The following is a 22,870-nucleotide window of genomic DNA, read 5'->3' as shown; positions in this document are numbered from 1 at the left end:
TTTATGACAAATTCTGACCCCATCATCTGAGTGTCATGAACATTTTTCCAATGTTCTATTGCCAATGTAAATTGTAGCCTTGGTTTCCTGTTGAGCTGAAAGGATTGGCACCCGGTGAGGTCTCCTGTTGCTGTAGCCCATAGAGATGCTCTGTGGCATACCTCAGTTGTAACCATATGTTATTTTAGTTACTGTTGCCTTTTAATCAGCTCCAACCAGTTTGTCCATTCTCCTCTGACCTCTGGCATCAACAAAGCATTTTTGCCCAGAGAATTTAAACACTCAAAGTATATTGTCTCCTTTTCAGACTATTCTCTGTAAATACTAGAGAAAAGTTGTGTGTGAAAATTAGATCAGCAGTTTTAGAAATAGTCAGACCAGATCACAACAACCATGCCACATTTTAAATCATTTAATATCATTTCTTCCACATTCTTATGCTCAGTTTACCCTTCAGCATATTTAATATATAATTTAAGTAAATGATTACTTACCTACTATTTAATAATGACATTCGGTGCTTTCTTTTCTGTCCTTCAAAACTGTCCTTGTAAATTATGAAATGTTTTACATATTTTTGTGAGTATTTATGATGTGGCTCATTGCTGCACAAACAGCACTGTCTGGGTGTGAATAATATTCTTGAGCCAGATCTCATCTCTCACTTAATACTCTAATAGTACAGTAAGTCTGCTGGGCAACAATACACTGGCTTGTACACTATCATCATATAAAATGAATAGCTTTGGAAACAGTATCTAAACTCAAGCCTTTATTCCTCTAACACACTGGCTATTCAAAATCAGTGTCCTTGTCTGCTGGGGAGTTTCGTTGTGTGTCCTAACGATTTGATTTTGTGATGAGAATTCTTAAAGAAAAGCTGCTCAGTGTAAGCTAACCACAGCTGCCCGACTGTGAAACGTAACTTTCAGCTCCTCCTCTTAATATGCATTACAGCCGTTGTGTTGTATCCGGAAGGGTTTGCCAGACGCTAGTTTTGTGAAGGTGTTCGATCAAAAATGAAAGCCCTCTTTTCATTTTTTTTGGGTTCCCATCCTTGCGAAGACATGCAAACGACACTTCCTTTAGCCAAACATAGAAATTCACCGCAGGATTTCCTGGCAAATAAATTAGCTTCAAGGAAGTTGAAAGGAGCTGAAATACGTCCAGACCTTCCGCGAGCCAGGATTTGAGATAATCCCTCCTTTACACCGATTACACAGGGCGAGTGTTGTGGCCATCAGCTGCTTGGGAGATAAACACATCCGAGTGAGGCGACAGAATCTGAGCTTCCTGTAGGACAGATTTATGTAGTGTTTATCTAAAGGACAGCAGTTGCACTAGCTAAACCGAATGGAATTTAGTGGTCAGATTCATTTACAAGAAATTTGCCTCACTCGCACCGGGACAGATATTTTAATGAGCAAAAAGGAATAGCTGGTCAAGATAGATAGGAAGATATATAGGAATAGTAAAATAGAGAAGTAGCAGCAGCATGAGAAACCAAAGGATAATACAGAATTTAAATGCTGTCTATTATACATATAGTATATACCTTTTATATACAGTATTTGTATTTTCTGCATTTTAAAACAATACTGTAGATTTCAAAACCAACACATACAGTATAGCATTAGGTAATTAAGTAACGACAACAGTCAGTTGTTATTTTAAGACACAAAGGTCAGCTGTTCTGAAATAGTTCTTGCAAAAACAGTATTATCAAGTGCATTTGCAAAACCAATTAAGCTCCATGATAAAGCTGGCTCTCATGAAAACCATCTCGGGAAAGCAAAACTAAAACTCTGCTGATTAACGATAATGAAGTCTTTACCGATCATAAATAGCAGACACATCACAATACAAAATATCTACTATTCAAATGCGATTATTTCAGATATTGGATGCCTTTAGCGTTGTCTTACAATGTAGAAAATAGGAAAAAAGAAAAGACAATGTAATTAGAAGATGTGTGTAAACTTTTGACTTGTATGTATGTTTGTATGTATATATACAGTACACTTATTAACTGTACCATTATGGTCACCCACCTGATATTAAGTAGGTCCCCATTTAGCCACCAAAACAGCAATGTGCTATGTATTCTGATGCCTTTCAGTTGAAACCAGCATTAAACTATTTTTTAAAGTAGTTCTTCGAATGGATCGGACTACACTGTCCAGCCTTCACTCCTTACATGCATCAATGAGCTTTGGCTGTCCATGACCCTGTTGCTGTTTCACTGGTTTTCCTTCATTGGACCACTTGGTAGGTCATGACCACAGAAGACTGGAAACATCCCACTAGAGCTACAGTTCTGGAGTTGCTCTGACCCAGCACATTGACCCATTGAGATTTGTCCCCTGTCACAGTAGCTACCCTAGGTTACTGTAATTACACTTAAAACTATATAATTAGTAATAGAATAATTACTATAGCATAAATTTATACAAAGTCAGTTTGTTTGTTTTTTTGGTTAAATGTCCACGTAATGCAGTACACTTTAAAAAAACAAATTACTGAAACACTTAAAGCAACACAAATAATTGATGACTCTTTGTTAACTACTGTACAGTTGCAGACAAAACTAAAAAATAAAAACTTTATAAAACTACTTTTTTACAACACTTCTTAAAGTATATTCTTACTTTTTGCCATAGTTACATTTTGTCTCACAATTAAAACAGACCTAGAGAGAAAAAAGTGTCCACTTTACCTCAGTCGAATATAGATTAGATTTAGATTTAAACGGCATGTTATAATGCAGGTAGAAAAAAAAAAACATTTGCGCAGGAGAAAGGTAAAATGCAGAAAAGACCAAATTTGCTCTGTGAAAATATGAAGAAGTCTTAGTAACGTCCAGAAAACAAGCCCAGACATGTCCTGAGTGAACTGGCCAATCAGAATCTGCACAAGTGCTGCAGGGGCGTGGCCCTACTGTAGATAAATCTGGATAATTTTGTTAACCTTTCATAAACAAGTCTACCCAGTGATTGTTTCTTATGCTCATACTGTTTAAGTACCACAATAAAACAATATTTTTTTTGAAGTGATAATTACTCAAACTGTTTGCACAGAAACTACTTTTGGGTTAACAGTGTTGAGGGAAAAGTAAACTCTTAGAAATATTTATGTGAATTTCAGAATTTCTAAGTATGTCAGACTTTTTGCTTTAATAACAGCATCCTACATTATCGAGCTTGGCAGACTTCCCGATTTTGTGTAAAACCTGACAATTAATGTTAGATAAACTCCATCAGCATGCCATCTGAAAATGTGTTCGAGTGGAAGGTATACTGCGAATCCCGAAATATGTCTACTCCAGCAGGGAAGAAAACCTCTACCGATGCGAATAGTTATACTCTGTGGACTTACAGTAGCTACGAAACATAAAATAATCAACTCACATTCATATTTCAGTTACTCATCATCACAAGAATTCTCTTTTCCCACTGGCTCTTGGTTGGTCTTCCTGCATTTTCTATTACATTCTTACAACTCACACCGAATGCTTTTTACTTGTCAACAGTCTTCCTAAGGCCACCTATGACTTACAGTACTGGCTCCCTGTAGCTGCTGCATTTGATATAATTCCCTGATCCCTGCCTACACAGTCTAAAGTGGAGAAATACCTAAAAGCTCTTTGACGTATATAAGACTCATGAAAAAATCATAATCCAGTACTAAATCAAATAAAACATAAACTTAAATGATCCAGAAACATGATTCCATAAAAAGCCATAAATTAAAAAAGGGTCAATATTTTTGACCCTGATTAAAATAACATCACATAATTGATTTACAATTATAATTTAAAATATTTTATGTCAGAGTGAAAACACAAATTTTTGTCATATTAATGGGATTAAATTTTTTGGTATATGATGTTACTGGAAAATAATATACTTTGGGCTAGGAAGCATGTCACTCATACACAGTGTATGTTTTTCGAGTCTAACGACAAGCACGTGTTAAGAACATTAACGTTTGAATGAGGATACAGTATATTCAGAATGCATTATCTACTTTAAGAAAACACCTCAGATTTCATTGTAGAAACGAAAAAACCATTACCATGCAATTTTGCTCATAATAGCAAAGAGTTGCCCATAAAATCAGTAGACTCCAGCATTTATGCTCTGATTCATTCAGTTTTATTTTGAGTTGTAATTGAATTTCTTTTCACTTAGACAGAGCAAGTCTTAAATTACCCTGACAAGTTTCTCAGTTTCTATTTAATACAGAACGATCACATTATCAGGTCTGCCAACACTGGTTAGGTTTTTTTTTTCTATTTCCATATAGGGAACATATTTGTGTCTCCAGTATGTCCTTTTCTGAAAGTTAATTCATGCCTCTATAAGCATAATGCGATTAATGATGACTTTTCCAGCAGATTAGATGCAATACAATATGTATCTGGAGCCTGACTGTCAGAAGTATATTATTGTTAATGGACACAGAAGGAAACCTAGTATGAAAAATTTTTACTAGTTTTATGTTTTTGTATATCAACTAATATCAATTATTTTTCATATATTCTGGCTTCTTTTTTCCCTCAATAAATGTTACAAAACTGTTGACAGTGGCTACTCTTAAAATGGATAAAGTTTATCAGTTGTGAGCAGAAGTCAATACTCCCATATTAGCATTTTCTTATTCATTCTGCTCTCTAGCTCGGTATATGTATATGTACTTCCATATTATTAGGATATTATCTCAGTCATGTCAACAAATTCAGCATGAACATAAATGCTGTGCAAAAATGATTTAGCCAAACTAAACATTTATTTCTACTGTCTACTCCAGCAAAATGGGTATACAGTACAATCTCGTTTTGACTTATGATTAAGGACATATTATCATTATGAAATTTTCCTTATTCCAACAAATATAACATGATATTAAGCAGAGATTAACTTTATTAATTAATTACATTACCCTCCCCCAATGACTACCCGATTTAGGTTTCTTATTTCTAAAGGTATCTTCCTTTTCCCAACAAAAATTCCTCCTGAACTGAAAAAAAATTCCCTCCAGGGAAAAGTCTACTCCCTTAGTCGTATTTTTTCTCGACCTGTCAGCTACCTTTGGCATAGTGAATTACCAGATCCTTATTTCAATTCCTGCTCATAAAGGGAGCTATTTTTGGACCTAGCGTTCATTGTATTTACAGGATTGATCTTTGTGTGTGTTCTAGCAAAATTCAGGTTCCTTTTCTTATCTCACAGTTGTACCGGCTTTAGGTCCATACCTGTTCATCTTAATCACTGGCTCAGAAATCAGATTACATGAATTCTCTTAAAGTACCACTGCTACACTGACGACACAATGCATGAGTTTTTATTTCCACAACCAGGCTCCTAAGCAAGAAGATATCAGACTGCTTTTTATGATTGTGTCCTGGATCGATACTTGACAAAACAGATAGCATCTCATCTATGCTAAGAACAGTGTTGGGGGACGTTACTTTTTAAAGTAACTAATTACATTACAAAATTACTGTCTTTAAAAAGTTATTAAATACATTACAGTGTTACTTAACTAGTAACTAGTTCGAGTACTTTTTCATTGCAGAAAATGAAAACTTTTTTATGCATGTTGTTCTAGTTAAGACCTTTATAGTTAGTCTACCATCATCACACAGCAAAGTTTGGCCCATAATCTGTTAACTTTACTTTCACACGCACAAATACACAATAACGGATTGGGAATGACTGCTGTCTGGCTCATGGATTACATAAATTGTCTGAATAACGTATTACATTTTAAAAAAACATAGCTAAATAACTGAGTACTTAAATGGTGGACTTAACATGTTAGATTACTCGTTACATCTAAAAAGTCATCCAAGTACTCTAACAGCAAGTTATCCATTATTTCTAAACAGTGTCACTACTTAATTCTAAGCATATTTTGGTAGTAGTGGTAGCGGTAGCTGCTATTGGTGCTGATAGTACCAGAATTTGTACCAGGTCTGCTGAAGAGAAAGTTGTGATTTCAAATTGCACCTCTGCCAAGATGCCACTCCTGGGCCCTTGAGCAAGTGCCTTAATCCTCAACTGCTCACTTGTATAAATGAGATAACCACTGTAGTTGCTCTAGATAAGTGCATCGGCCAAATGCCATACATTTTCCACTGTCAAAATTTTTCACGATTCCTTTTGTTTAATAATTACACTTGGGTCAGGTTTTGTTGTGATGGACGCAAATTTTTTTTTTAAATAAACTGAATAATGCTACATAAACTGACTGGACTTACATGCTCATTATTCTTTTGTTAACCTTGACACCAAACTGCACTGCTCAGTTTCAAACAAGTTCTTTGAGAGTCTGCAGAATGAATTCATTTTGAGTGTTGAAAGTCTTTGTCTGTCAACATCTGTTATTCTAGACATAGTAATTGTAGATTATGAGTCCAGGTGTTAGTATAATGACAACTTTCTTGACTAAACAGAGTGTTTACACTACCTTCTTATATACTTTAAAGGCATTTCTACACTTGCTACAAGGTCTGCTTTAAATCCTGCATGTCCTCTACACACCCTTCAGATTGCTACCTGCCTGTTTTATGTGATGCCCCCTACTGAGATCACTCGATCGGCACCCTGTTGCAGCATGAATCAAATTCCAGACCCCGTCCATTCCTCCCTTCATTAGAAAATTTCATCTTTTTATTTGCTAAATAGACATGTCTAGCTCTTGAAAAACTGGCATTGTTATCTGGTCTTTTATGTTTTTTTTTTTTGCATTTTAGATGCTCCGAACATACTATGTGACTAAATGTAGAAAAATAAAGTTAAACAAAAGATATCAAAGATATCCAAAAAAAAAGATATAAAACTTGAAATTATATGGTTCATGTAATTGGATTGTATTGAAATATTGAAATGTACTCTCTCTCCCTCTCTACCCAGTTGACCAACCTAACAGAGATCCATGACCAGATCAGTGGAATGGCTCGATGTCCCTACAACCCCCTGCATAACTCCACAGCACTTATTACCTCTAGTGGAGAGCTCTATGCTGCTACTGCTATGGACTTTTCTGGCCGAGATCCTGCAATTTATCGTAGCCTAGGAGGTCTTCCCCCTCTCCGAACAGCACAGTACAACTCTAAATGGCTTAACGGTAAGGCACCAGAGTATTTTTCTTTATAAAAATGATGTTTTCTGTATAAGCCTTAAAATCTAAAGAGTATATGATATGATAGGCACAGCTGCTTGAATATAGATAGCACCCATCCCCGTCCCCTCTCCAAAGTCTTCTGCATTTTGTAGTGATACAACTTTTAGTGAAACTGTAAATTATGTAAAAAATCTAATGAAAGTATTTCATAAAACCGAAGTGGATGTGGAAAAAAATAGATTGCAAGACTTTTTTTTTTTTTAGAAATAAAACATGTGAATGAAGGCAAAGTAAAATATTTCACCCAGTTCATGTAAAAACTTTTATTTTCACATAAATTTACTAAACAAGAGTCTAGCATTCCTCACTGCTGTAAGAAATTGAAGGCTTTTATTAATTGAATGTGGTGTCCTTTAAATGTATTGAAGCATAAGCTGACTTAGCACCCATCTGCTGCACTTCCAGCTCACTTTGTTTTGTTCATAGTTTTATGCATGAAAAAACATATTAAATCAGCTAAAACGCTGAGAAGTGCTGATATTCTCAATAAGTGGTGTTCTTGAACCAATATCATGCAGTTTAAGTTTACCATCACATGTACAGTTACTGCGACATGCTTACCACTCGTGCATAATTTCCAAATAGTGCTGATGTCATGATGTATGTTTAAGACCTAGTAAAAAATATTGTAGCGACACGTGGCTTAGTGATTGGCACTGTTGCCTTGAACCTACAGGATCCTGGTTCGATTCCAACCGCGGGTCTGTGTGCATGGAGTTTGTATGTTCTCCCTGTGCATGGTGGGTTTTCTTCGGGTACTCCGGTTTTCTCCCAAAGTCCAAAGACATGACGATTAGGCTAATCGGTGTCTGCAAATTTATTGTGTATAAGTGTGAATGTGCCCTGCGATTAATTGTCGAGGGTGTACTCTGTCTAGGCTCCAGGCCCTGCGACCCTGTATACATGATAAATCGGTATAGATGCTGAATGAGTATACAATTATGACACTTACACTTGTGACTAAACTAAAAACAGCATGTGAAGCGTTTCAAATTTATAGTGCAAAGTTCTTAAGTTCTATTGATTAATAGTGGTTTCTTTTATTTTTGGTTTAAACATGCTTTGCATCACCTGTGTCCTGCACCTCCATCCAAGCTACGCATTACTTTTACACATAAAAATTGGTTGCACTTTAAATAGTTGTATTATTTCTTGGTAATGAATCATTGTAGTTAAAGGATTCAGACTTTTTTGACTGTGTTAATCAGTGGTTATTAGAGATGAGGCAGAACTATTGATATTATAAAAGTACAGGAGTAAGGTGTAACCCTAGGGTAACCATGTTCTACCAACAGCGTATCCCTTTAATTATTTCCTTGTTTTCTGTAAAGGTCATGGCGGTGACATTTGCTTTGGCAGACCAACCAAATTAACCTCCTCTGTTCAAATAATTTGATCTTTCTACGTCAAACCGTCATGTTCAGATGGAAGCAGAACGGAGAGGTCAACTGCTTCAGCTACAGTACAGTTCTGTCAGTGCTGTATTTTATCTGATTCCTATTAAAAGATAATTGGAAAAATAAATTAGAGTCCAAATGCACAGCAGATGCCTTAGCCCTTAGAAAAGGATTTAATAAATTTATATTTTATGGCAAATTGATTTGGTTCCCCACTTCTCTTCATGATTGTATTGGCTGAACCAAAGTGAGCTCTTGCATTTAAAAGGAAATTAAAGCAGCACTGACACAAACAGACTGTTTGAATCAAGTGTGATCACACATGATGATTAATATTGAAAAGTGCCTCCTATAAGATAATTAGATGAGTGCACTTCTTTTAGCCATTTCTCTTCTTAACCTTTATGCTCATTTTGATTAATGAGGATGTCTATTACCTTGGTGAGAGATTAATAAAAATGTCTTACTGCTAAAATAAATGACACAGCACAAAGCACTACGAAGGTTAACTCTTCTGTTCAGATCAAAAAGTGGCCTTATAAGAAATGTGTTCCCTTCATGATATGTATTAGCTATTTGCTCCATTTCATTTGGCTTTCATAGCGTTTATGGGAGTCAAAGAAACGAACGACTCGGGACTTGAAGATTCATTGAGGCCTGTTCAATTCTGTTTCCTGTGTACTGTATCGCATAGCATCTATGGAAGTCATGTGACAAAAGAACGAATGACTCGGAGTCGAAGAGTCATTGAGAAAGAATTGCTCAATTCTGTTTCCTGTGCATAACCTACGAAGGTTTTGCGATGATTTGCGCAAGCTCGCCCAGTAGAAAATGAACAAATCACTCTCCGAAAACAAATTGTTCATGAACGACCCATCACTAGTGTTAAGTAGGTTTCCTACACATGGCTCCACAGCAACTGTGAGGAAGCGATTATTTCAAGTTATTGTTACTTTTTTTCTTAGCTTAATTTGTATCAAATAATTAATTGCACAGTGAAAATGATGCTATATGTTGTTGTTTGTATTTAATTAATACTGAGACCTGCTACAATCAGATATTTTTTATGTTTTTACAGCAAAAAACAGAATTAAAAAAGGTGCCCATATATCTGTATTATTACTTTTAACAGCAATATATGATGAGAAGGTTGTTCCCAGCAGATCTCTGAACTGCACTAAGACATATTTAAAAAGGTGAAGTCTTGGTTCCATTCAGGTTTTTACCCTTTACAGTACTTTAAATTGAACTATAATTCTGGAAAAGGTGGATAGGGGGTATTTTAAGATTTGCAGCTATTTGTTCCTGGGACATGTCCACTCTGTGACACTCCAATGAATCTGATCTAAAGTCAATCAAAGACTTCTGCACAAACTTTACTTCCACAAAACTGCAATTGAGGCCATACAAGCTTGCGTGCACATCATTACGCCAAAAAGGGAACATACTGAATACTTAGAAATCAAGTTTATGTAAACACTTTAAAGACTATGTAAATGTTGGCCAAAAAAAAATAAAGTATCGGTCAATTGAGTACACTCAGGTTTGTGTACTATAATTCTTTTTGCCCAAATTGTTCCATTAATGATATCTTTTGTTTTTTTTCTTTATGTAAAATTCAGAACCCAACTTTGTGTCCTCATATGACATTGGAAACTTCACATACTTCTTTTTCCGGGAGAATGCGGTGGAGCATGATTGTGGGAGGACTGTGTTTTCCCGTGCTGCACGTGTGTGTAAGAATGACATCGGTGGACGGTTCTTATTGGAGGACACCTGGACCACATTCATGAAGGCAAGACTAAATTGCTCAAGGCCCGGGGAAATCCCTTTCACCTATAACGAGCTGCAAGGAACCTTCTTCCTACCAGAGCTTGAGCTGCTATATGGCATCTTCACCACTAATGTGTGAGTTTAACTTCCTTTTATACATATTCTTAAAAAAGAACTAAGTACACTACCAAAAACTAAATGTCATTAACTGTGTCTGCTGGAGTTGATTTAAAGCAATAGAAATAATGATGTGAAAATGTAACTGTGATTGCATTCGAGGCACATAATGTTTCCTTAATTTTAAGCAAGAATGTCTCAAACAGGGAAAGTTGCCTTGTCTTAGGTTTAACTCGCTTTTTTTTTACATAAATGATTAAATATTGAATATGAAACATTGAGCCATACATACATTTATTAAACTCTTACTGCACAATATTAAAATCACTGCTCCAGTGGAGCATGTTCCTTAAAAAGTAAATTCACATTGATTTTGATTTATAAAGGTCTGTTTGCTTTGGATATATAACAGGATAGTTTTACTTAAAATAAAAATAAATAATAATAATAGTAAACAGATTTTCCATTAGACTGCACTTTAATAAGGGTTGTCTGATGATTGTTGAAGATACAGTATACTGATGTGAACTGTTGTGAATTGTGAACTGGTTTTGAAGTTAAAAGGACGAACCTTACTCTATCAATTTATTACACACACATATGGTATTCCAATACATTTTCAGATAAGTTTATTGTAGCATTTACTGTATGTATCTTACACAGTAACTAGCATGAGCTAACCAGAGAGAATTTCTATGTTTATAACTTTTACTGTTATTTGATTTGCTAACATGAGCTTAACCCTGGATTTTTTTAAAGGAATTTTTGTCTTTCTTCCCTTCATTAATGTTAATAATATTACTTTTAGAAACTAGTCAACTTGCTAACACTAGCTAACCTGACAGAGTTGCTGAGAAACATTTTTACATTTTTTTCATAAACATTAACAATCTTAACTTTTAAAACGTTAATACTTTATAACAAAAGCTAACCTGACATGACTTTTGAGAACATTTTTTCACATTCTCTTAAAAAATTTTAACAAGCTAACCTGACAGAGCTTCTGAGAAACATTTTCACATTCTCCTAATAAATTTTAACAATCTTAAATTTTAAACAAACTAGTCTACTCACTTACACAAGTTAAACTGACAGGATTTCAGTTTCAAGAGATTTTTTTCAACTATTTTCTCTTCATAAATGTTGATAATCCTATTAAACTTAAGTTGTTGACATGAGCTAACCTGACAGATATTCTGAGAGAATGTATGAGGTATAAAGTTTCATATACGTTTTTATTGACAAAGCTAGCTTGATAAAATGAATTAACCTGCTAGGGGTTTTGGTTGGATTTCTAAATTATATCTATAAATACTGATAATAATCATGATGGTTAACTAGTTTAGTTGCTATCATGAGCTAACCTGACTGAAGGACTTTTAGGTTCTACTCATAAATGTTAATAATTTCTACTGTTAAAAACTAGCCCACATGCTATCATATACTGTATGCTGAAGGCTGAAATATGTATCTTATCTAGTGAAACTAGTTGACCTGCTAACATTATGTTCACAGGCAATCTGAGAGGATTTTAAAGTAACTAAGCTAACCAAATGAGCAAAGAATCTTATTGTATAATCCAGCATGCTGTGATAGCTGATGTTCGCAGAAAAGATTAACAAGGGATGCATACAGGTATAAATAAAAGATTTGATAGGAAAATACTCCAGCACACCTTAGCATTTTTGTTCGGTTCGCATTATCTTGTGATAATATGGTGGTAGACACTTCTACAGGTTCATACTGTAGCTGAAAGAAAAAGACAAAGTTGCTTCATGGATCTGTGGTTAAAACGACCACAGTTATTTAGGGCTATAAAAAAGCATATTTATGTGTAAACCTGCAACAAGCCTAGTGTTATTCAAGCCAATATTTTTTATCAATATTAATTAAAAGGAAGAATTTATACCTCAGGGGTTATTTCAATGGTTAACAGTTCTAACTTTGTACAAAGGAAGATTTGAATATATAAAATATTTAAGAGTTCCTTAGAAAATAGTAGATGAAGCATTATTTTTTGTTAAGAAAATAGGAATCCAAGCTCTTTATCAGATATACAGTATACTCTAAACTGCACTTTTTTTTCAGAGCTCAGATGAAAGAGATGTACAGTTATTCTAGTAAAGAAAGAATATGGGATGATTTGAATATTAGTGAAAGACAATCTTCAATGTAAAAACACTATGGTTTCTCTGTGTGTTTAATGGTCCTTAAATGTGGCTTTGTGTGAGAGGAAGAAGTAGACAGACCCATTTTTTCACATTAGAGCCTCTGATGTACTGATAATGGACAGTGTGTGAGTGGGTGTGCATGAGTGGGTGTCTGAGACTCCTCTCTGTCTCTCTTCTCCCTCAGGAACAGCATTGCTGCCTCGGCAGTGTGCGCCTTCAACCTGAGCGCCATTACCCAAGTGTTCAGTGGGCCTTTTAAATATCAAGAGAACTTGCGTTCAGCATGGCTACCCTATCCAAACCCCAACCCGGACTTCCAGGTGAGAACTGAGCAAACTCTGTCACAATGCAGTAAAATCCTAAAGTCCAATTTTAAGGGCTCTTAAAAACAGCAGCTGCATTTGCATCCTGTAACTTTTAAACAGAGGATTACATACTGATAAGTTGCAGTAAAAGAAGCCAAAACATAAGGATTAATACAATAAAATGAAGTCTATATTTGCAGTACGAGAGCTATTATGTACAACATCAACACGGCTACCAATGTCAGCTACCATTATTTATTGCACATTAAATGTAAAACGTACACTGATCAGTGATACCAATGTTAAAACCACCTACTTTAAGTTTCCCCTTGTGCCACTGGACTGCCTTTGGTCCTTTTGGATGTGGCTTGTGGGAACCTTAGGGGGTGTGCTCTATTGTCTGGAACCGGGATGTTAGCAGCGGGTATTTAGAGTCCTATGGGTTACAGGCTAGGGCCTCTGTGGATTGGGCTTCTTTGTATTGTGCATCCCATGGGTACTCCTTCAGATTGTGTGGAAGGCTTTGATGCTCTGATACCTTTTTTATCTGATACGTTTCTTATCCTAACTTGTGTTGTGTTGGCTTTTCTGTGGGATCCCTGGCTTTTGGTACTGGTGGTTATTGATGGGCCTTGGTGTTATTCAATTCACCTGGCAGTCATGTTAAGGTCATCTGGTAAAGACAGGTTGTGCGAACATTTGGTGAGTTCATTTGAAAGACTTGAAAGCTCAGGACAAACAAAATCCTTATACAGTATATTAGCAATGGCAATGCATTGACAGCATCGATGGTCAGGATGGCAGTGGTTTAAATTATGATATAAGTTTGCTCAGATTAACATCTCAAGTTTTTCCTTTCAGTACTGGCTACTGTATGCTCATACTACATTAGGGATTACAATCTAAATACAGATACAGATATGGGTATTTGGAGCACAAAACAGATACAGATAGTGGAACTGTGTTACATACACTCCTTTCTATTTGGTATTTATATTTGTATTTATTTTTGTCATTCTGTGTAACAATAAAACCTAAATTACTGGTCACCAAGATACCTAAATAGCTAAAACCCCAAAATAGCCAAAAAATTTTATACCTCACTTTTCTGTATGTGTACTATAATCACAAAATAGGGTCCTTCATTTAAATTGTAAAAAATTAAACAAACCACTTCACTTGAATGACCTTTTCATATTTTATGTTTAAAGTGTAGTTTTAAAAACTAGACAATGCTCATCAGTGTTGTTAGTAAAGGATGTCTAAACTTGAAAAAGTTTTAAATGGACTTTATCCTCACAGCTATGGCACATTTATGCTTCTCACATCATTTTACCCTACCCACTCATCCTGTAAATTATTCCCTTTAAATCTCTAATGAAATGTTTACATTTTTAAAGCTTTGCATTAGTTTCATAATTAAAAAAAAAAAAAAAAAAAAAAAAAACTGGTCCCCATCCTGCATTTTGGAAAATACTGGCAGCCAAATGCTGAAGAAAGTTTAATTAATTAATGCAAAAAAGAAATGGAAAATGTCAAATCGGACCATTTTAACCTTTCAGTACACACCACTCCGTCTGGCTTTGGTTGTGTGTCTTAGATTCTTAATTGAGTCAATTATAGTCAAGACATCCTTTTTACATCTTTGCATCTGGCCTAATTGTTTTTTTTTTTTTTTCCATGAATGTGGCTCTTTATGAGGTGTATTCGATTAGCACATTTAGGGGCCCTTATCTAACATTAGTTATTGCATCTGTTAACATACAAACCATGAACATCAAAATGAATACACTTTCAGTATTTACTTATATCTAAGTAATAGAGTTTACACATGTACTACTCGTTGGTTTTAATCTTGTGTTTAAAAAACATCTTTAAAAAAGTGTTTTTCTATTCACAAAACAAGCATACAGTAGATAAGCAATATCATATGAGAGGGTGTGCTGTTGTGCAGAATATTGTAGGCATGAGGGTGTAGACCGAGAGCTGAAGGTATCATAACTGTGCTGATATTCAGTTAAAAAGAGATAGGGGAAAGAACCATTTATTTACTATAGAGATGCACGGGCCGATCAGTGACTAGAACAGTGCCTGGAATTGGCTGGCTTTCTGCTTGACACCATTTGACAGCATTGAGCAGGTGAATGACGGCTAGCGCCCAACGTCATTGTAATTAACAAGGGTTAAGGGAGTTTTAAACTATTACTGGTACTATTTAGCCAAAACGTGAGAAGAAGAAACCATGGAGGTAGTGGACAGTCCAGAGAAACATAGATTTACTTTATATTTCCACCAATTCTGCTATAGAATGTTAGCTACTGTAACTTCCAAGTTGAGTACCAAATAGCGGTAAATGCAAAGCTAGTACATTTTGTAGGGTTTTCCATTCCCCTGTTTCACTTACCAGGTATCCTTGATCAGTGGTTTGTGCTAGAAGCTAGTTGGCTTTGTAGCTTGCATAAGCTGTAAACAGAGCCACACGGACTGTTTTAAGGCAGTTCAGAGCAGCTTAAAATCAATCATTGTTGTTTAAGATGACAAAATATTGTTAAATTTGTCTTCTAGCTGACAGTAGTTCAATGACTTGTTTTGAATTTGGGTTTTGGCAGGCAGCTACTCTCCTCTTTTTGAAGTACTGCAGACTGTCCTGGCTTACTTTAGTCTAAGCTGGAAATCGACATTTAGTGCAATTAATGATTGTTAGAACAAATGGGACACAAAGTGATACGAATAGTTAAACGTCCCAGTGTTATTACCATCTATTATCACCACTCATGGGATGCCTCTTGCCCAAATACTCAGTCAGAACTAACTGGTAGAATGCTTGTTAAGGAACCATTGGTTGTATTTTGACCTCTGGATGATTAGAATGCTAAGACCTTGCTAGGGAGAATTTCTCATTATAATTCAGTCATTAGTCTTCAGTAGCTACCGTATGTTAGTGGGGTTCACAGTTGATCCGAATCCTAGTCCAGGAACATTTCTCTCGGATCGTTGAGAAATGTTTTAATAAGGTTATCACCTTATAAAACCCAGTAGCAGAAAATTTACAATGACAAAGAGGCTAATAAAAAAGGCTACATCCATGTACTGCTCTTACTGATCAATTAATTCTGACGATTGCTTGAGAAGTACCCTTAATTCTCTTCTTAAAATCACTGTTCTCCCAGAGTAAGACTGGAGGGACTCTGGGATTTAGAATGATGATTTGGAGAAAAGTGTGTGTGTGGGTGTGTAAAGCGCTAGGGATCAATGGCAGGAGTTTAAATGATAGCAAGACGGCTAACTCGGCTGACACTGAGCCTTTTAATGCACTTTAATTCGCTCTGAGACCCATGGCCATCTGGAGACTTTGAGCTTCCTCATATGCTTTTGACTCCATTTTAAATAAAAATGTCTCCTCAGCATCTATTAATTTTTTTGGACTGGATCAGCTGAATTTGAGAATCCTGTCTGAAGAGATAATAGAGTTGCAGCAGCTGACATGACGAGGAAAAAAAACCTTCCTCTTCTGGGAGGGGGTTTGCTGTTTGGCGAGCACTTGGGCCTCACTTTATCTCAGCCTCCGTGACATCTTCATCAAGAATTTGTCAGCATCGGAGAGCCAAGATTTACGAGCCTCGGATTTATGGCTTCCTGCACTGATGTAAAACTAGTTGCTGTCTATTCCAAGCATGAAAGGGCAACATGGAGTGTGCACTAGTGAAATTATTTCTTTACTGATTGAGGTTGATTACGCAGAGACCAGAAATGAAAGCAGAAGGCTTTACCGAAATGTCCTGCACTTAATCAGGAATAGAAATTTGTGCTGTAATAACCGCATGATTCCTGTCTTTGCTTCAGAATACTTTAGTGGGGTGGCACAGTGACGTAAGAGGTAATGTTCCACCTCTCAGGTGAATGGTTTTAAACCAGAGATCAGGTTTCTGCCTGCGTGAAGTTTTTGAGAATATTCTCCTGTGTCCCTGTTGGTTTCCTCCTACCTTCCAAAACCATTCTGGTGGATAAAGTGGTTATGCCAGTCTTTCCCAGTGTCAGTGAATGTGCGTTGTAATGCCCTGAGATAGACTGGTATTCTTCTTTTTCTTAATAATCTTTCTCAATATTAATATCCTCCAGCAAAGAGAGTATAATTTAACCGACTTAATTTTTATACATGACGGCACAGTGTCAGTAGTGCCATTATGAAAAGAGTAGTAGTTAGCACTTTGGCTTTGCACCTCTATGTTGGGGGTTTGATTCCCACTTTTGGTCTGTGTTCATGGTGTTTGCATGTTCTCTCTGTGCTTGATGGGTTTCCTCCGGGTACTCCGGTTTCCTCCCACAGTCCAAGGCATGCAAATTGCTGATAGTTTGTGTGTGTGCTGCGATGGATTAGCACACTGTCCTTGTGCCCAAATTCTCTTAGGATACGCCCAGGCCCATGCAACCCTGTACAGCATAAGCGGTATAGAAGATAAATGTGAAAGGTGCAGTAATCTGTACACTCTGTTAGTAAATGAGCTTGAACTTTTTTTCACAAATTATCACTTTTCCATGTGTCTACAATATATTCTTTAAAACTGAGGTGTATATATTTATATGGTGTGAAAAAACTTACAAAAGTGTGCCAAAAAAATCTGTTGACATATAATTTGTTTTGGTGTTTAAACTGTCAAGGCTCACTTGATTAACACTTTCTGTTTTCGCGAACACATTTTCCCTCTTGATTGGCTGTACCACTGATTGTGTTTTCTTTTGAATAGTTTTGTGCTTTTACAGTTGGTCTCCATTTAGGAGTAATGAAGCCAGCAAGGTGATCCTCACTGGGAAAACATGTAGGGTCTCAGATATTTTAATAGTTAAAAAGGACATCTTATGCAAAATGAACTTTTAACTAAACTCTAAACTAAAATCCACATTTTAGGTACTGTATAAAATTTTTTTTAAATCTTTTTAAAAATCTTTTCCTATTTTTTTCAAGTCACATTTTTTTCCCCTATTGTAACATCATATAACAAGAGACCTTCCACCAGCACCATGCTCAGTTCTTCCCAGCTTTGCTCAGCAGGCTAATCTTACAGTCTTTAGGAGGGCTAGGTTTTCCTTTAGTGGGAAATGCCTGTAGTTGCCAAACATGGATGTTTCCAGATCCAGATGAGATTTTTTAAAATTACCACACTGATTATGGAGAGTTTAAGAGTGTAACCTGTTAAGGAAACATTAAATGATTTTTGTGCTTATGTGTCTTTAGGCTAATTGTGCATACACTAAAATAAAAAAAACGGTAGCTTACTTTTTATAGTTTAAATATAAAACCTACCATTTAATAATGATAAATTATGACTGAATCACTTGTCAGCAGCTGTGACAACAAAACATAAAAAATTTACTCTTTCAGAACCTTTCCCTTTTTACAGTCTTGACATTACAACACAAAACATTATGCCTAATAGATACAGCAGGCCCATCTGACCCGACTTTAGATCTCTGGGGTTGTGGTGTGGTGTTTGGCATCGGGAAATTAGCAGCAGATCCTTTGGATTGGACTTACAGTATACAGCCAATGACTATTGTTAAAAGTGCTATATAAATAAAACTCAATTTTATTTAATTGGATCATTGACTTTTTGGGGCACGGTCGCTTAGTCAGCACCGTCGGCTTGCACCACCTGGGTCTGGGTTTGATTCTCACCTTGGGCTCTGTGTGCATGGAGTTTACATGTTCTTCCCCTCATTGTGGGTTTCCTCCAGGTACTCCAGTTTACTTACACCATCCAAGGACATCCAGATTAGGCTAACTGGTGTTCCCAAATTGCCCGTAGTGTGTGAAAGTTCACTGGAGGTCCTACCACAGACATAAAAATGGGAATTAATACAGTGGTCACCATCGGTCTCAGAGGTTTCTACAGTAGATGGATGGATGTGCTGCATTGGCTTTGCTGTGGGATTAGATGACATTTATTTTTTACAGGCACGGATGAGCCTTGGGTGCCCATGATCCTGTCACCAGTTTACTGGTATATTATTGATAATCAATGTTAATGCCTTAATGTTATGTGAGCTAGTTAATGTTATGGCTGATTGGTGTATTACACACAGCTCATTTCTACCTCTTAATGATTAACTGAATTACCCATTATTAACAAAGCTTGTTTTGGTTTTATTGTTGCTGCTGCTTAATAAATAGAATAAAGCTGTTTTTATTAGAAAACCCTGGCTTTTAAACCTTTACAGCTCATTAATCCTTGTGGTGGTCACCTTCAGGACCTGAGGCTGTTCAGCCTGAGAGAGAAAGAAGAATAAATCAGAGTAGAAGTGTGTGCTGACTTCCGCCTGCACCCAGAGGGGATTCTGACCAATTTCATATTTCCTTGCAGATAGTTTGATCAATTCCAGCTGCCCGCACAGCTTTTTTTTTATTTTCAAACATAAGAAATATGAAGTATTTTCTAATGAATTAAGTTTGTTCTATTTCCCATAATATAAACAAAATATATTTCTGGGGTATAAACTAATAGTCAAAAGTTTGGAAATAGCTTTTACTAATTCCATGCTCTTTTCTGATTTTTATTTCTTTCTACATTATAAAACAATATGCAATGATCTCCTTTGAACAGTAAAGCCTCCTTATGCTCTATAAAGCCTTCATAACAGCTCTAATCTGAGGTGCTGTTAATTGGTGATTTTTGAGGATGGTAACTCTAAATAAACTTATCTGCCTCTTGGGATGGTCTTCATGAGAGCTAGTTTCATCATGGTGCTTGATGGGTTTTGCAAATGCATTTGACAAAACTGTTTTTGCAAGAACTATTTCAGAGCAGCCGAACTTTATGTCTTAAAATAACAATTGACCAGTGTCGTTGTTGCTGTTGTTACTTAACTGCCTAATTCTATATGTGTTGTATTCAACTGTCTGCTCCTGCAAACTTTTTGTTCCCAGCCCTAATGCACACTACAAAATCAGCATGATGGAGGCCCCTGTGGTGCTCAGTAATACTCTCCTCACCTAGGTGCCTCAACGCTGGCGCATCAGACACTCAAAAATAGCCTCCCAAAGAGTCAGGACGTGGCTTAGCTGAACGTCTGGCAATCTGGAGATTGATTTGTACTTGAGATCTGAATAAAGCACAAAAGATGTTTGAGATTCTTAGCAGTCAATACAATTTTTCAACCCACATACCCTAAGTGTTTTTTTTCTGCTTTGTTGTTTTTATCTTTTTGTTCATTGTGTCCTTTTTTATGTAATGACCACGAAAGGCACTTTATAACAAAGGGAATTATCATCATGATGATTAATGTGTAAAAGAGATATTATAAAGATAAGAATGTTAGGGGAGTCAGTCCAAAGTGTCTTACTGTCCCCTAACAGAAAAAAGAAGGATCTATCCATCCATCCATTCATCCATGTCTACTATGATTGGATGGATGCATATATATGCATTCCAACATTCCAATTGATCAGAACAATTTACATACCTAATATTTACCCTATGAATAGATTATACAGTATATCATCTCATTCCGATCAGGCTGAATCAGGTCAGACTGTTCAAATTTTCTTATTACATGATGCATTTTTATTCTGCTTAGGCCATTATTTTGCTTATTAGCATAAGTGTTGTCTTAACATCTTTTCCTGCCACTGGGACTTAACTTCACCTTAAGATTGTTTACATATTAAAGGAAATCCCTAGGGAGATATTATGCATTCTGGCATTTTCCTGGTCTACAGTAATTTGGGTGCAATTGTATCGTTATCATCCCTGCAAATAAATTTTACGATGAAACGTTTCTATCCTGATTGGGAGTGGACTCTTCTAGTATAACTTCCCCAATCCACACTGCATTAGGGCTCACTGGATGGTTAAATTGAAAGATAAAAGTGAAGATAAAAGTAAAAGATTAGGTAGATCTTTCATTATGGCCTTTATACTGTAGTAACCAGATCTTAACCATAAGTGAACACCTATAAGAAATTTAGGATGGATGAGTTAGACAGTGCGATCCACCAAGACCATCAAAACACCAATAAAGAAAGATCTATTGGACTAAGTGAGGTGGCACGGTGGCTTATTGGTTAGCTCTGCAGTCTCACACCACCAGGGTCGTGTTCCTAAATTGCCCATAATGTGTGAGTGTGTGATGTGTGCACGTGTACCCTGCGATGGATTGGCACCCTGTCCAGGGTTTACTCTGTCTTGTACCCAAAGTTTCCAGAAGTATAGAGGTAAAGAAGATGAATGAATGTTGTGGATGAAGGTGTATCTCCCTCCAGTACACTTTGAAAAACTTGTAGAATCTACAGTATGACAAGCATTAAAGCTTTGGAAGGTCTAAGACCACCCTTCGTAAAATTATTTTTAAATGTTATAGTTTTTACTTTTATTCTGTTGCCTGTTTGTATCTAAACTGTGATGTAGATCATTGAGATATTAGTTCTGGAGATTCCCATATCATTGATTAAATTGGGTAGAAAAAAAAAGCAATTCTGATTTAACAAATTGTGATTGCTGTGAACCAGCCTAGAGCCTGCTGGTGCTGTTTGTGACTCTGCTTGTTTATACACCATGACTGAAGTACACACATAGACGAGATCACTGAAGCCTGTCCTCATTCAAGTGTGGAATTTGTTCTGCTTTTACCAGCAATGTTAAAATAAAAACGACTAAGGGAAATTGTTCAACATTATTTCAGTGTATAAATGACAGCTTTGTATCTCCAACAGAAGAAACTCTCCTGGCACTAGGCATTTGGTTAATTGGTTAAATAATGCACCAGTGAGTCAGTGCTTGCATTGGCACTGACAGGATATTACTAATTATCTTCATTTTAGCTTCACTCACATTGACTCCACAAACATTTCTGCCTGTCTTCTCTCTGCCATTATACTGTAGCACTGTGATGAATTTAATCACTGAACATTAGGAGAGAATTATAATAATAATAAAAAATATAATCAAAAAATAATATTTAAGGTCAGCTCTAATGGACACATGTCTGGCTTCTCATTGACCCCCAGACTTATGCTCTTTTCACAGATGTGGCAATTGGCTGTTAAATCTGTAAAATGTGTGAATGCATGTAAATCAAGGCCATTTCATGGCTGGTCATTGAGACATGCTGGCTTTGTAGAAGCCAGGGAACGATGGATGTTTCTTTCTCATGAAACCATCCCACCCACTGGAAATCATAAATATGATTGGTAGTCTGTATTGTACGTTCCTAATTATGTCAATGTTTAATCATAAAGTGTAAAACTTTTTGTCCGAATAAGTTATTGAGCGCTTGTCTGTATCTACTCCCACAGCACAGAGAAATCAATCCTGATTGCATAGTTTTCCCTTTGAGTATATTAGCCCTTTTATTTCCAACCAAAATGAAACTGTAATATATTTTAAATCACTACTACTGAACTGCATGCTGATTCTATAACACACACACAAAAAAAAATGAACCAAGGTTAGAAACAGAAAATCACCAGGTCTTTTGTAAAGGTCAGGAAGGCCCTGAGGAGTTCCTTATAATAAACTATTTGGAGAACGCCATTGAACAAATTCTCTCTATAGTCATAGTGACTCTATAGTCACACTGCAGCCACATCCATTGGCCCACTCCCAAGATAATTCAGTTTCTCCTGATTGATTTATTTGTAAGGCTTCTTCCATCCTCCAACCAATTACTCATGTCCGTTCCATGGTTCTGGTTAAAGTTCAAAAGTGATTGCACGTTCTTCATTATCAGCCTCGGGCTGTTGAATAGTTTGACCTTATCAATCAGGTCTAATTCCACTATCAGCTAGCGATGTATACGGTTATTGGATTATCTGGTTAAACGATTGAGGTGTCAGTATCCGAGTACTGAAATCATTATTCAGTTGTTTGTTATGCCCTAGGTTTATTTATAGTCCGTGAGGAAATATGAAAGGAGAAGTCTTGAC

At 36.3% G+C, this 22,870-nt stretch overlaps 1 protein-coding gene across 2 annotated transcripts in view; it reads left to right on the top strand.

The window, feature by feature from the left end:
- Positions 1 to 22,870, top strand: part of sema5a (sema domain, seven thrombospondin repeats (type 1 and type 1-like), transmembrane domain (TM) and short cytoplasmic domain, (semaphorin) 5A) — a 250,028-nt gene that overhangs the window by 118,112 nt on the left and 109,046 nt on the right. For both annotated transcript variants that reach the window (XR_008356441.1, XM_053487924.1), the window contains exons 7-9: positions 6,918 to 7,131; positions 10,208 to 10,493; positions 12,831 to 12,966. Coding sequence is in view for 1 of the 2 variants with exons in the window: in XM_053487924.1 (XP_053343899.1) it covers positions 6,918 to 7,131; positions 10,208 to 10,493; positions 12,831 to 12,966 (636 nt within the window). In the remaining variant the exon portion in view is untranslated. The remainder of the gene's footprint in view (positions 1 to 6,917; positions 7,132 to 10,207; positions 10,494 to 12,830; positions 12,967 to 22,870) is intronic.

Source organism: Clarias gariepinus, chromosome 26 (assembly GCF_024256425.1).
Source record: "Clarias gariepinus isolate MV-2021 ecotype Netherlands chromosome 26, CGAR_prim_01v2, whole genome shotgun sequence".
NCBI lineage: Eukaryota > Metazoa > Chordata > Actinopteri > Siluriformes > Clariidae > Clarias > Clarias gariepinus.
This window is presented reverse-complemented; position numbering and strand designations above follow the sequence as displayed.